Source organism: Ptiloglossa arizonensis, chromosome 7 (genome assembly GCF_051014685.1).
Source record: "Ptiloglossa arizonensis isolate GNS036 chromosome 7, iyPtiAriz1_principal, whole genome shotgun sequence".
Taxonomy (NCBI): domain Eukaryota; kingdom Metazoa; phylum Arthropoda; class Insecta; order Hymenoptera; family Colletidae; genus Ptiloglossa; species Ptiloglossa arizonensis.
Window position 1 is genome coordinate 5,783,202 of NC_135054.1, and position 14,623 is coordinate 5,797,824.

Here is a 14,623-nt window from a genome sequence, read left to right on the forward strand (position 1 = left end):
AAACGATTTTTCATCTTGAAATGTAAAAACATCGAGTTCCAACTATACCTTTTGCAGTTGATAATTATTCTAGATGTACCAAAAAGGATTAAAAATCAGTCGATGCCTCTTTCGAGTCTTTATAAGCAATATTACTCGGTACAGTTCCCAAAGACCAGTTTACATCGAAGAAATAAACATTTTTGTTTCTGATAGAGTTTGGTAAGAGTGGTTGTCAAGTTCGAAGTTACGAATGGTGTCATGGTTTTCTTTCTATTAGAAGTAAACAGTACTCTCGATGTAACGGTTTCAAATACGTAGAAGAATGAACATGGAAAACTTTAAACGTGTTTATAACGCGAACGTCGTTAAAACGATTTTAACGTCGCAACGCATTCAAGAACAATAATATTGCTTTTGAATTTTTCAAAGACTGTTCGAGTTGAAATCGTCGATGCTAGATTTCGAGCACGTCATCGATGAGATCGACACCATTTTGTTTGCTTGCATGTATCTATAATACGTAGAGAAATTTTCCTTCGAAGTTTAATGTACGTTTCATTTACAATAAAGAAATTCATTTTGACGAGATATATAGTATTACGAAAAACTCATAAAGTTATCTTGTTTCATCAGTACACGTATCCTTTAATTAATAATTTAAACTATTTCAAGCAGTTTCTTCGCTGAAAATTCTTCTTATCAAACGCAGTCGCAAATGACTTACAAATATGTTTATTGCTAAAAAAGGTGTTTCCCGAGCTAGTCGCAAATGACTTACAAATATGTTTATTGCTAAAAAAGAGCTTTGTTTATTAGACTTTTCTCATTTTTACTGCGAGTAGAATACGCTCCCAAAGTTTATCCATTCGTTTTTGAAACACCCTTAATACTCTTAATCCTTAACGGTTTAATTTATTTTTTATATTATTTTCGATCCTTTGTGTTTCAATTCATTGTTCTTAATTTCTATCGTATAAAGTATAAGTTCTCTTTTGTTCAAAACTTTCGTCACTGATTGGAGCTGTATTGGAAAGCACTCTGGCTCGGTTGAATTTCACGTAATTTATGATGCAAAGAGGGCTGTAGAAACTCGCAACATTCAATGCAATAGACGTCTTGAGAATTGCTAACAATTCATTTAAATGAAAATTGTAGACGGGTCGTATAATGAACATTGAAAAAGAAATTGACCAAGTTCTATTTACTATTCAAATGTACGGGTAAAATATAAATATTACGGGTAAGTATGGTTGGAAATACTATTAGAATATACCGAATCAAACTACAATTTACGAAAATATTGAAGAGATGTGTAAATTTGAATAAATTGAACGCAGTCGTTTAAATTGTGCACAGACATAGCGGGCCTAGTTATTAGAAGAGTGTAGTTCAAACATTGCACCAGTGATGGTGTATACTACCAAACTAAACAGTAGGATTTGAAATAGTTGAATCGAGTTCCATCTTTAGTAACTTCGATGGTATTTGAACGCATCTGAAACGATCGAAATGTTGAAATAATTCCTCGTCTCTTAGAATCATGCTTTCAACAGGGGGCACTATTTCTACGATATCTTCTTCGGCTATGAATAATTCGTTACCATAGCAATAGTGTACCTCGACAGAAATCACGCGAGTATGAATCGCCTCGTACATTCATAATTAAACGTTAACGTTTCCTCAGAATTTCGTTTCAGTTTGCACGCTCGGTTGCAGTCGTGGAAAAAAAAAGAAAATAGAAAAAATACATTCAAGCTCATTAGGGTGGAGAACTACACGCAACGAAGGGGAGTCGATTTCATTATCGTGCATTTTCGATGAACATTCGCGTAATTGCGGAGAACAGAACGGCTGAAATAACATCGTGATAAACGAGAAACAACAGCTCGCTCGTTGCGGTACTTTCCAAACGAGGGTGAACCGTGGAAAGAAAGCAAACGGAAAAGCCCCATGAAACTTGCCCAGGGCTACTCGAGTATCGCGCAAACACTCCAACAGGAAAGCGAACGAACACCGTCTGGTCTAATTGATTGCCCTTTTTTCGAGGGGTTTTCTTTCGTTTATCATTTCTTTCTTCCCGTGGCGTGCATCCCTCTTAGGAATTCGTATTTATATTTTACCTGCGTTCGCCATTTTCAGTCTTACATACGCCACAACAATAGAACTTTCGTTCCTCGAATTAAAACTTAACGTTTCATCCCTTTAACAACAATAGAACTTTCGTTCCTCGAATTAAAACTGAACGTTTCATCCCTTTTTGGAATATTACGAAATTTCCTGGGTTTTTCTTTTTTTTTTTTTAATCGCGAGTTCAACGTCGTATCAACTGCTATCAGCGACAAGTGGTACGCGATATTCGGTCGATATTTTATAGTTAAAGTATCGAAGTTATAGTAAAACTCTTTATTTCGTTAAAGAGTTGGGTTTCCTTTACGAATTTCAATGGGTCGTGGCTTTTCGTGCTTTTTCACGTTATCGTTCGTGTGCTGTATCAATGTGTATTTCTTTCGAGATGTGATGTACTTTGGACAGTGCAAGATTAGGTGGTCCAGTGTAATAGTGTGTTGCACTCGTTACACAATGATCCTGGTTTGTTAGTCGGAAGATACGAGCGGGTGATCCTGAAATGTTCTATACGAATTCGGCTGATTACAATTTGGTCTCTTCTAGATGGATTGACATCTCAAATTATTCGTTTTTATAAGATTTGAAAGATAGATAAAAAGGAATCGACTTGAGAAACATTCAAATTGGTAAAGAGAGTTTTAATTGTTTTAAAATTGCTCCCGGCAGTTGTTCTTTTCTAATTGTTCGTAGCTCAAAAGAATTCAATTTTTCTTGAAAATTTTTGCCAACGATATTAAAATCTTCTCGACGTTCAGTTTGAATTCAGTTCACCGGAGAATCAACCAGTAGATCCTGTTGGTTAAAATTTCTTCTTACCAAAATATATATATATTTATTTCCTATAATTAATTAGCGTTATTTCGTGCGGTTCAATTTCATCGTTGAATTCTTCAAAAGGCAATTAATTATATTTGAAAAAGAAGCTCTGTTGGTTCTCGCTTGTCCGAAGTTTAAATTGTGATTAGAGAAACTCTAGGAAGTACAGCCAAGTTGCAGTTACACTGTAAATGGTGAACTGAACTCTTTTGGTGCCTTCGTCTGGGGTGGTGTTCTGCTGATTTGCGGATTGCGTTTCAGGATCCCCTTGGCACATGGCCTTTGCCCAGGCTAGAGCTTCCGGACTAGCAGCCCTGATGCAGTCTACCCTTCCAAGTGCGAATCTTCGGATACCAGCGCTCTCGTAAGTTGTAACTATATTTCCGTGCAATCTGTGCAAAGTGAAACATTTCGTAATAGAGTTGCGCACTTTTAGTCAAAGGTGTATCTGAAATTGAGTTTAGTTTAGTCAAAGGTATATATGAAATTGAGTTTAGTTCAGCCAAAGGTATATATGAAATTGAGTTATATCTGAAATTAATTATTGGTTACAGTATAAAACGCGCTGCTCGATTCTTCGTTTTATTTAACGTTTTAACAATTCTCTCAATTGCGTGTCACGGAGACGAACGAATGTTTCGAAAACGTGTGCAAATTCAGTAGCAGATTTTGTATACTTTTCTCATTCGTACGAAAGATCGTTTTTTACGTTTAAGTTGAAAAGAGAAACGGTCCCGCAGACATTGCGGTAATAAGAATTATTAACGATAGAGTAGCGAGATTGGTAAATTCCGAAATATTAGAAAGGTTAGTAACCAATAGTTGGGAAAACTATCGTAAGTGCTTACGATAGAAATTTTACGTATAATGATAAATTAAATAATTTGCTAGGGCACATCGAAAGATTGAAATTGATTTTTCTTCGAACGATTCGACACTTGCGGATCTTCATTTAGAAACTGTTTTCTTAGTTATATTTTTAGTTTAAAGAGTCACTTTCTGGAATAATCTTTAAAAATTGATTAGTCAAACTAGAATTCTAAATTTAGTTACAGTTTAGATTTTATCGCCTTTTTAGAACAATGGCTCACAGATTCGCGTCAATTATGGGGCGCGAAAATATTTATAAATATAATTATTTTAAGTGCGAGTATTTACAGGAATGAAAGAAAAAAAAATTTCAAGTTATTTTTGTAAACGTAATGTTGAATGTTTTTAATAACTACATTAATTATAACGTTAACTTTGAGTTTACTAGAAATGTGTTTTTTTTTAACGATAAATACACGTTTCGAAACTCACCTAAAATGTGTAAGTTGTAGGGCCAGCTGTATATAGACGTCCGGACTAACTTTGCAAGATTTAATAAACTCCTTCGAATAGTCTTGGAACCACAGAATGCAAAGGTCCAAGTCCTCCACTAGCCTTTATATTTATTAAACATTAATAGGGATCTAAATACACTCTTATTTATGAAACATTAACAGAGATGTTGCAATACTTTCTGACACATCGTTTTAATACTACCTTCATTGAAGGAAATAATTATTTAAGCAAAATAATATTTTTACGAATACATTAATTGAAGCTTTTATCGTATAGAATTTTTTAAACATGGAAGGTACTCAAACAAAGGAAGATTGAAACAACAAATTATACATTTCGAAGAGTTTTAGATTTTAATCGAATGTTTAATATAAAGATTATTAACTTTGCGCGAATGTGGTTACATAAGTATTTGAGTTATTTCTCTGTTAACATTTTTATTATGTGTACAATTCAAATTTCATTTTCCTTACAATTTATTGAAAATTTGACTCAAACATAGTAGAATGTATAATTTCGACATAGTTTCGTTGCGATCTACCCTTTCTTATAGGTTGGGAAGTGGAAGAGTAATTTTTAGAAATTCTCATGGAAGCGAATTATTGTAAAAAAAATTGTGTCACTTACGCGTCGAAGGACGTCATAGCATCTCTGATATGATTAAGACTCTGCTCGGATAAGTGCCACTCGAGTTTTTCCGGTGCGGACAAATGAGATGGTACCAGGTTTTCCTCGGATGGCGACATGGAATCGACTTTTTCCGTTAATTCCTCGAATGCTTTAAAAATTGCTGGAGCTTCGCCCGCCGAGTGCTCGTATGTCAAACCCCACATTCCGTCCTTTGGAAAAACAAACACGTAGAAACTTTCTATAAATTACGCAACGAAGGATATGTCAATTATATAGTCAATTATTATAGTTATTCGACACAATTGTATATATAGTTATTCGACGTAGGTTTCAAACGAGAGAACAAAATATACATCTACAATGATAAACTTTAACGATCGATGTATCGGTAGAAAAGAGATGTTCAAATTATTCACACTTTTCTTTTTGAAAAATCGCACATATTTACGAAAATTGAAGTTATTTTTAAGACAGATCCGGACAAAACGATATCAAACTCTATCTAAGTGTGCGATTATTAAACAACGAAAATTAGATTTCCTCTACGTAAAATATTTCCAATACCGTGACTCGAAATCAGAGTGACTGTTTTACACCGGTAAGTATTCAAGATAGCACGTTTTAGACGCTTATTGATAAAGGAACTCTCTTATCGAAGGTTCGAAGAATTTCGATCAGTATGAACAAACGATGTCTCGAAACTTTCTCAAAATACACCAAAGGAAAATTTCTTTGGAGCAATCTTCCTGCAAACTAGTCTTCCGACAAATTTAATTTAATTTTCTTTTTCATATTTTTTAGTACTTCGATCTATTCGTAATATCAAATATTAATTTTGAGGCGGCAGCGTTAGTGTAATGCTAAGAGACATCGATAGATCTTTTACGTCAAATATATTTCTACGTATATATGGATTCTACGTAAGAACAATTTATAATGAAACACGGACCATCGTAATAGAAACGCTATCATTCACTATCGTTACATCTCGCTCTGTCGCGATCTATTTCGTTGCGCGATGAACTTCTAGATGCGATCGACTCGGCCAATAACGACAATGTGTGCGAATAAGGGCGAACCCTTTACCCTTGTGTCGTTTCAACTTGTGTGTAATGTGCCAACATCTCATCTCTCCACAGTACAGGTGTACATACCTTGCCAAGAATAGCGTGGAAAGTTTTATCGAACCAGCGATTTGCCCCCAAATGTCTGGAACCTCCACCGTGGAGAGCATGATGGAGCACGTTCGCATAATCTCGATCTCCGATCCATCTGTCCTCTTTCTTCAAGGGATTGTTGAACGTCGTTGGTAGTACGTCGTCATCGATGCAAACCACGCAAAGGCATCTTTCCAATAATTCCAGATTGTGTCGATTTCGCTCGTCTGCAAAGTACTCGTAATTTTATACATTTGCACCACAAGCTTTCTCATCCGTCATTTTTGTTTCATCGTTTCTCAAAATTTAGTTTATCGTATATTCTTTCGTCACTTTTCTTTCACTTTTCTGTCGATGTGCCGAAGATGACCGTAAAGATTCAATTGAGAGTGTTTAACGAATGGTTTCTCACAGCAGGAAATACTTTTAAATAATTTCAAATTTGATTTTTCATCAACCACGAATGTTTCTCGATAATACGTTACTTTTAGGTATCAGTTGCATTTATGTACACGTGATCGGTTTACCATTAACTCCCCCATTCAACTAGCGCACTGCTGTGCAACGGAGGTTCGAGATATTTTTGTCGAGAATAATTGACAAAGTGAATTTTTACGCAACAAGAGAATGAGAAACAATTTATACCAGTGTTTTATTTTTTAATTTCAGTCAATTTTTAGCTTTTAGTTTCAGAGCGTCATAACGAAGAAGTACTTTCAGCACGTCGTTTCTGCGAATTATCTTTTGCTTTCTGTAGTATGTTAACTTTATATCTCGTACTTCGTTAATCCATCACGAAGGTAATAACAAATTGATCAATTAGGTATAGCTAAACTCTACGAAGAGAATAAAGTGCGAAATTCTGAGATAATTGTATAAATAAAGATTGATTTGATTTCTTTACAGAGAGGTACCAAAAACCGGATTACTGGCTGCTGTTTGTCACAGCAGCAAATACTTTTAAACAATGTAAAATTTAATGAACATTTTGCGATGTTAAAAGTTGCTGTTGCTTCACTGATAGTCTTTAGCTCGTTACGCGATCGTTTATTCGATTTGTAGACGTAGATCGCACGTTCTCGTTGGGTAAGGTCCTGTTAGGGTGCTAATGGGAATATTGCGGATATTGGTGAGCGTAGAACAGCCGGTTAATTATGGCAGTAGGTGGAAGGGCATGTGGTGGCAAGGGTTATTGGAAAACTCGCAACAAGATTACTGCAACTACCTGGAAAATGGACCGAGCCACATTTTCGCTTGCAGAGAATATAACCGTAATTAATAGAGGCAGACATCATTTTTTTCTACTCGCGAGAGAATACGAGAAACGAGAGAGTATGATTTATGGAAATCGACAATGAAATCTTAACAATTGTTCGCTATCATTTGATGTCTCTGAGTAACGAGAAATTGAATATTCGAAAGATACATTGAAATAAAAATGAAGCCCTTACGTATAAATTACATTTGAACAGGGCAAATTGTATAGAAACGTACAATGTTTAGAATATCTCTAAAGTTTGACTTATTTATTATTAATTATAAATATACGTAATTATTAGTCGCGGGTCACCTTGTGGTGGATACAAAGCAACTTCGGTTTCTTAAATAAAATATCTAACTTCCTCTAACAGAATTCGACACTAATTAACACCAATTAACACTAATTAGTTATTTTGTACCTTCTCAAATTTTGAAAACGATTTAACCAGTCGCTAGCTAAAAATCACAGTACATAGCGAATCTGTTCGATTAATCGGATTCTACACAGAATAGTGAAATTAGCGATTAATGCGAGAAATTTGTGCATTGGTTGTTTCAATCTTTATTTATACTTTATACTCGTTTCACCGAATACATATATTTAAACATAAATCTCTTGTCGTTCTATCGATTAATTGGTAGAAATTATCGATTCGAAGCCAAGATTGTGGGGCAAATAGTTCTGATATTTTGATTCTCGACAGGTGGATTAGTTTGTACAGTTATAAAAGATTAGATTGTTCCAATGATGGTATCAAAAGTTAAGGTATTCTTTACTGCCAAATTATATATATATATATATATATGTATTTTTATTTCTGGTTATTATAAGTATTATAAATTTCAATTCAAGATCGATAATATAATTGTTGGAATTAAAATTTTGTACATACGTTTGAGCAATTCTTCTCTAGCTTTCGCCCAAGCTGGTCTCTTCGCGGTTGTAAGGATGCCGACAGGTGGAGTCCTCGGATCAGCTTTAGTTTCCATAATAGATAAAATTTGCTGGATCAATTCGGCCTCGGTAATACGACCTCGATCAGAAGCTCTAACTGGCACGCTATAAAACTAACAAAATATCGTGGTTTTCATCTCGAGCAACGAAACAAGAAAGCAACGTTTTTATTTTAGAAACTAGAACATCATATTCAATACTCAAATAATTCGTTATCAATTGTGATCCAGGTTCTGAGAAATTTTTCGAGCGCAATGAATTTATCTTACGCAACATTTTATTCTAGAAACTAGAATATCATATTTAATACTCAAATAATTCGTTATCAATTGTGATCCAGGTTCTGAGAAATTTTTCGAGCGCAATGAATTTATCTTACGCAACATTTTCTTTTAGAAACTAGAATATCATATTTAATACTCAAATAATTCGTTATCAATTGTGATCTAGGTTCTGAGAAATTTTTCGAGCGCAATGAATTTATCTTACGCAATATTTTATTTTAGAAACTAGAATATCGTATTTAATACTCAAATAATTCGTTATCAATTGTGATCTAGGTTCTGAGAAATTTTTCGAACGCAATGAATTTATTTAATGTACGTTTAGAAGTCGTAATGCTATAGGTCGCGATAAAAATATATAGTTCCGTTGAGAAAAATATTAATCATCTTGGAACTTTAAAAATTTCTTCCTAAGACGTATTTCCGTATCGATAAAAATCACGGAGATATTAATTATTTATCATATTTATTAAGATTCTCGAGACAACTTGCACGTAAAATTGTACAAGAATGTTTGCGATAACAATTGATGCGCAACGATAAAGAAATTCTATAGACTCGTTACGATGCGATAAATATTAATTATCAATACTAAAATCATCACGTGGTTATTAAAATGGCAAGATAATAATAATAAAAAGTGAAGCATGGAAATTAATTGACCGTTTAATTGGAATTACTATTCGATACTACACCGCGCTATCGTTTGCTCTGATCTCTTAACCGTTTTATATAAATTGTGAAGTAGTACTTGATTGTGATGTGCAACGATTATGTGATCGCCCGATGTAGCTCTGTCGAGGATAACTTGCTCGTCAACGTTTATCCCTGGTCGTCGATAGATTCGAAACATTTGATAGTGTTGAGCCATACACAGGGGTTTCATGCTCTTTCCGTCTTTCATTTTCACCCGTTCGACCTCTAATCCGTTTCTACAACAGGACGATATCACATGTTTCATAAATATATTTCTTATCCCTTTTAGTGGATCTTTTCTACGTTCAGCCGTTAAATTCGAAATATTTAAAATCTTTGGATAACAAAACTAATAAAGAGCGTCGCCACATGGGTATGAGCTACACTTGTGCTAATTTTTCTAAGATCGACCCCCTTCTGGAAAGTAGTGAAGAATATTTACTCGTAGACTGAATCTATTTTGATTTACTTCTCGCGCGTCTCGATATTATTTTTCATTCTATTTACGTATATAAATAGAGTATATTACGTATATAACAGTCCGCCTAATAACAAAGGAGAAAATTGTTCGAACTGCTGGAGAATAACCCGCTGAAAGGAGCAATACGATTCAGCGAGACGTTTCGGTGAATTTGCGTTAATTCCTGAAATTGAACGAAGAAAGCATTCCTGCCGTTACTTCGTTCCCGTTTCGCTGGAGAACAGCCGAGGGCTTTGAGCTTTTCCATGCAGGAGCATCCTTTACGTTTCTCTCGCAACGGGTCTCTTTATGCTCGCGTTCTATGGATCTTAGATCCCGGATTTCCTCGCAGACGTACTCCCTCGCTAAATTGATTTCGGTGCGGCTTCTTTTTGTCCTCCGACAAATCAGGGACTCGAATGACAGACAGACCTCTTCCTTCGAGCACTCCCGTAAGACGTGTTCGCTTTCTTCCTCGATGTCGGTGCCTCGTCTCGGCGATTAGCTTAGTCAGCTTTTCACCGAGGGTTAAATGCACGCCTCGATGGAAAGTTTTAAAAGGCTTTTCGAAAATTCGGAACTTTTCGAGAAATTCAACGACAAGCAAACTTGCACGTCGTCAAGGTATCCATGCACCGATAGGTATTATTGAAACAATGATACTCTGTAAGTACACGTGTTATAGTTCAGGACAGATGACTGAATATTATTCGGACAGTATTTCAATTTTCTGCTCGCACGATTCATGGTATACACATATGCATACATACAGGTTGAGACGAACATTGACAAACATTTACATGTTTTCAAATAAAACGGACACACTGCGTGTATGCACATGTTTGGAAATGCGTAAATATCTCGAAAACTGTACACGATTTGAAAGTGTTTCGGACGAATGTTGCATGTATTTAATATTATCGTGATAATTTCATATAATATATTATGTGATATATTTTCTAGTATTTTCTAATATTCGACCTTGTGTTCATTTTGGAAAGCTCTGTAAAGGGCATGTTTAATTTTTTTAAATAGTTTCAAAGTTCTATGTCTCTGTGTGTGTGTGTGTACATTTTTCATAAGCCAATTTTGAGATACGAGTGTGATATAATTTCACACACACATTTTACATACATTTCAATATTGACGGGACTTTAATAATATTAAAAACTTTTTGATTGTTTCCATATATTGCGTCGATCCACAATATCATCTCCAGGTTGTCGATACCATTGCCAAGTGTACGTTTAAGATACTATTTCAAATAATATATTGTATCATTTTATAATTATTTTCTTTCAAATACAATTACGTTATTTTGTTTCATGAAACAACTTTGAAAGAAATAATTCTGCGTTCGAATTAATTGACTGCTGAAATATTTTTAGAAATAATTAAACCCAAACGTGTTGAGTCTTTCTTTTAAAATCATGAAAAACGTGTTCCACCTTTTTCATTTGTAATTAGTTGTTTACGAGATATTTTTTGTGTCAGTTTAACGTGACACCCAAGTTTCTATACAAATTTCGCTAGCATATTCTATCACTAAAGTGAAGCGAAGAGACTAATAATTGACTAAAAAACGAATACTGAACATTTATCTTTTAGATCCAACTTTTTGAAGAAACTTGTCACAATTTTGGAAAAGAAAAAGATGGTTCAAGTGGATAAATATTCACTGGTATTCCATACTGTACCTGATCTGAAAATACTGAAATTGTACAATGATGCGCAGAAAACAAATACGTGTTATAAAAAAGTACGCTTACTTGTCTAAAAGTTCTTGGTAGTTAAGCAGCTCGGTTAGAAACCTTGCGAGGAACACTGCAGCTTCTTTTTGGTTGGAAAATTTTTTGGGTCTCGCTGCTAGACCAGGATTACTATTAATTGGTAATGCCAAAGGAACAGAGAGGTACATATCGATCAACCACCAGTCGGTTGCCTGTGAACAGATCAAAAGAAATAATAATTAACATAGATCAATATGACCGACAATTACTTTTGGTTTCTTATATATCCCTCAAAAAATTTGTCCAATTTATCTATGTATACGAGTTTCACATTTTCTCACATTTTCTCAAATCTGAAAAATAAGAATAAAGCGTTTCAAATAAATGCTACTTATCTTTAATAATTTAATTATCTTTGTACCTTAAAAAATACGATACAGGTTCTGACATTTGGAAATGGTACATTAAAAAGGATCATCTCAAACGCTCTTAAAGTGATAAAAGAAATTTCGTTGATATAAAATTGTACAATGATTTAAAAAATTTATCAATGATTTCCCTTCACCATAGTTGCTTTAATATTAACTGACTATGCAAATGAGGTAGACGAAAATTAAAGCGTTGCGCTCTAATCAGAATCCATTGTTTAATCCATATTTAAGGATCTGTTCTCGTAATCCAGGTTGCCATTTTGAAAAAGCATCGCAGGTACTGAGTATGCAAATAGTGATTATTTCGAATTTCCCATTATTATTCCTGATCGACCTAACTCAGACTTAACTAAATGGTTTTAACAATTACAAACGATTTTAGAGTAGTTGGTTAATTGTATTACCGTTGTTATTAATCGTATTAATTACTATCATATCGCTGCTACATTGTTGTGATGATTACATTAATCGCATTATTGTAATTTATCGAAGAGAAATTATTTCGCAACAGTGTATAAAGTATAAATTAAGAATTACTAGAATATTACGACTATAAGTAACGAATATATTTATTTATTTTCCCAAATAAGTATTCTTTTCCGTTCTCTAAGGAGATAAGTACCATTATTATTTGCATTTTTTTTAACTACACTAAATAGGATGTAAATTCTTCGCTTTTACAATTAACCTTTTCAGGCTTAACTTATGATACTTGAATGCAAATAATTTTATGACGAGTAACATAAATTTAAATACGTGTCTTACATGAAATAATAATCTTTTCAAAATTGCGGTAAAAGAAAGTCAACTGGCAAAATCCAATTGAAACCGCGTTTAAATTTCAAATCCTAAAAGGTTAAGTAATGCCGCCATGTGTTTCTCGGTTGTTTCGATTTTATGTTTCCATACTTAGGATGCTATCGCATCTAATTCTTTGTCAAATATTGAAAGTTAATTTTAGCGCGATAAACCAAGTTCACAGAACGAAGTTACGCTTCTTCGAAGTTTTAAGTACCATCGTCGTCATCTTCACGATGAAGAATAACGATCAGAAATTTAAATGTAATTTTCACTAACTATTCCTTGAAAATTGCCCTTAATCTTCATGCGTTGTTAAGACAGTTACTGACTTCAACAATCGTTAAGTAGATTTAATACTTTATACCGTTGAGACGTTCAACGGTACTTACTTTTCATGCTAAATAAATTGTTGCCGAAGGTGGATAAGAAATATCTTCGTTAAACTACGAAACGATCGATTATACACGTATAATATAATTGTACGTAATTGTTTATTTCTTGAATTCATGTCAGATGTACGTTAAATGTTCAAATATCACTCACGGTGTTTGCTAATGTAATAGTTTCTACACAGATAGGACATTAAATAAATAAATTTAAAAACATTGTATATCTATATTACATAGAAAAATTAGGATAAATTAAATTCAACGCTTAGGTAAATATAATATAAACTTTACATCTGTTGTTGCGAAAAAGTAATGTGATTTTCTTTAATTTGCGACGAACATATTGATACAGTATATAGATTCACATTAGATGTTCATTTCTTGTTCATCTTGTTTGAATGCTTGAAAGTATTTGTGAGCTAGTGACAAATTTTCTTCTTTCAACGTAAGTGTATAGATTGTGAAAAATTATTTCAGATTTGTAAATTAAGTTCTCTTACCCTGCAACAGAAATAATTAAAATGGTCGAGCGTTTTTCTTTACAAATTTTAATTGGACGTGAAACTGGCTCGTGTGAACAAATTTTATTCCACATTTTTCGACTAAGGAATTTTTGTAAAGCAAGTTCTAAATCGAAGAGTTTGTATTAATGTCGCTTAATGGTTTTAATCACCGGAATGAATTTTATTAAACGAAATTAGCGAAGTTAATCGATCATTGGAAAGAAATGTAAGATCGAGATTATCTACATTAATATCATTTGAAAGTTTGCATCATTTTCGTCTCTAAAGTTTTCAATCTGTCATTCTCGTGAGCTAATGACAATGATGCATAGTTGTATATTAAGAGTCATTAAAGAGTATTTACGAAGAAACGTTAAGTCATCTGAATATTAGAATGGATTAAATTTAAATAATGGAATTTAAAAAATGTACAATTCGTCTGTGTTATCATTGGCATTGTGATAGGAAAATATAATTAATTAAATTTTCCAGAACAATTCACACATATATTTTTTTTTCATCCAACGTTATGACCTTCTTTTTTAGAATCTCATCGAGACATTGTAAAGGTTATGCAACCTGAATTTGTATAATTAAATTAAATGTTTTGTTTTCTTCTATTTACAAATGTGTGAAAAATAGTGCGTGTATACGAATACAGATTTAATTATAATATAAAAAGATAATACATTTTATTTACCAATATAAATGTTGATTGTACAACTTTTTAATTTTCCTGATGGCACCGTAAAAAAAGAAGTTTAGAACGTTAACAGAAACAAATATACGTTTTAATTGTTTTAAAAAGTCTAATCAATTATCAAAGATCTTTGTACATTGCATTACCTTCGTGAAATGCTAAAAATTAACCAGTGTTCGAACATTGTATGCCCAATTGTAAATTTACGTAAATCAACTACAGACTACCTAATAATTTGCTCACAGATTTGCTCATGGATAGTGAGATTCTTTATAAACATTACATTGGGTCAAGAGTTTCTTCCCATGCACCGAAGAAAAGGACTAACACACAGTATTACCTTTAATTTTAGAATTATTTTTTTGAGTTCGACTCC

General features: G+C 33.5%; 1 protein-coding gene across 2 annotated transcripts in view; it reads right to left on the reverse strand.

The window, feature by feature from the left end:
* Positions 1 to 14,623, reverse strand: part of Chat (Choline acetyltransferase) — a 114,540-nt gene that overhangs the window by 7,381 nt on the left and 92,536 nt on the right. Inside the window, exons 3-9 of one of the 2 annotated variants that reach the window (XM_076315522.1) lie at positions 11,463 to 11,635; positions 9,289 to 9,469; positions 8,192 to 8,366; positions 6,036 to 6,265; positions 4,879 to 5,090; positions 4,228 to 4,350; positions 3,131 to 3,317 (exon numbers count right to left, since the gene is read on the reverse strand). In XM_076315522.1, the coding sequence (XP_076171637.1) occupies positions 3,131 to 3,317; positions 4,228 to 4,350; positions 4,879 to 5,090; positions 6,036 to 6,265; positions 8,192 to 8,366; positions 9,289 to 9,469; positions 11,463 to 11,635 (1,281 nt within the window). Of the gene's footprint in view, positions 1 to 3,109; positions 3,318 to 4,227; positions 4,351 to 4,878; positions 5,091 to 6,035; positions 6,266 to 8,191; positions 8,367 to 9,288; positions 9,470 to 11,462; positions 11,636 to 14,623 lie in introns of both variants that reach the window. The other variant, XM_076315521.1, reaches the window with a different exon arrangement.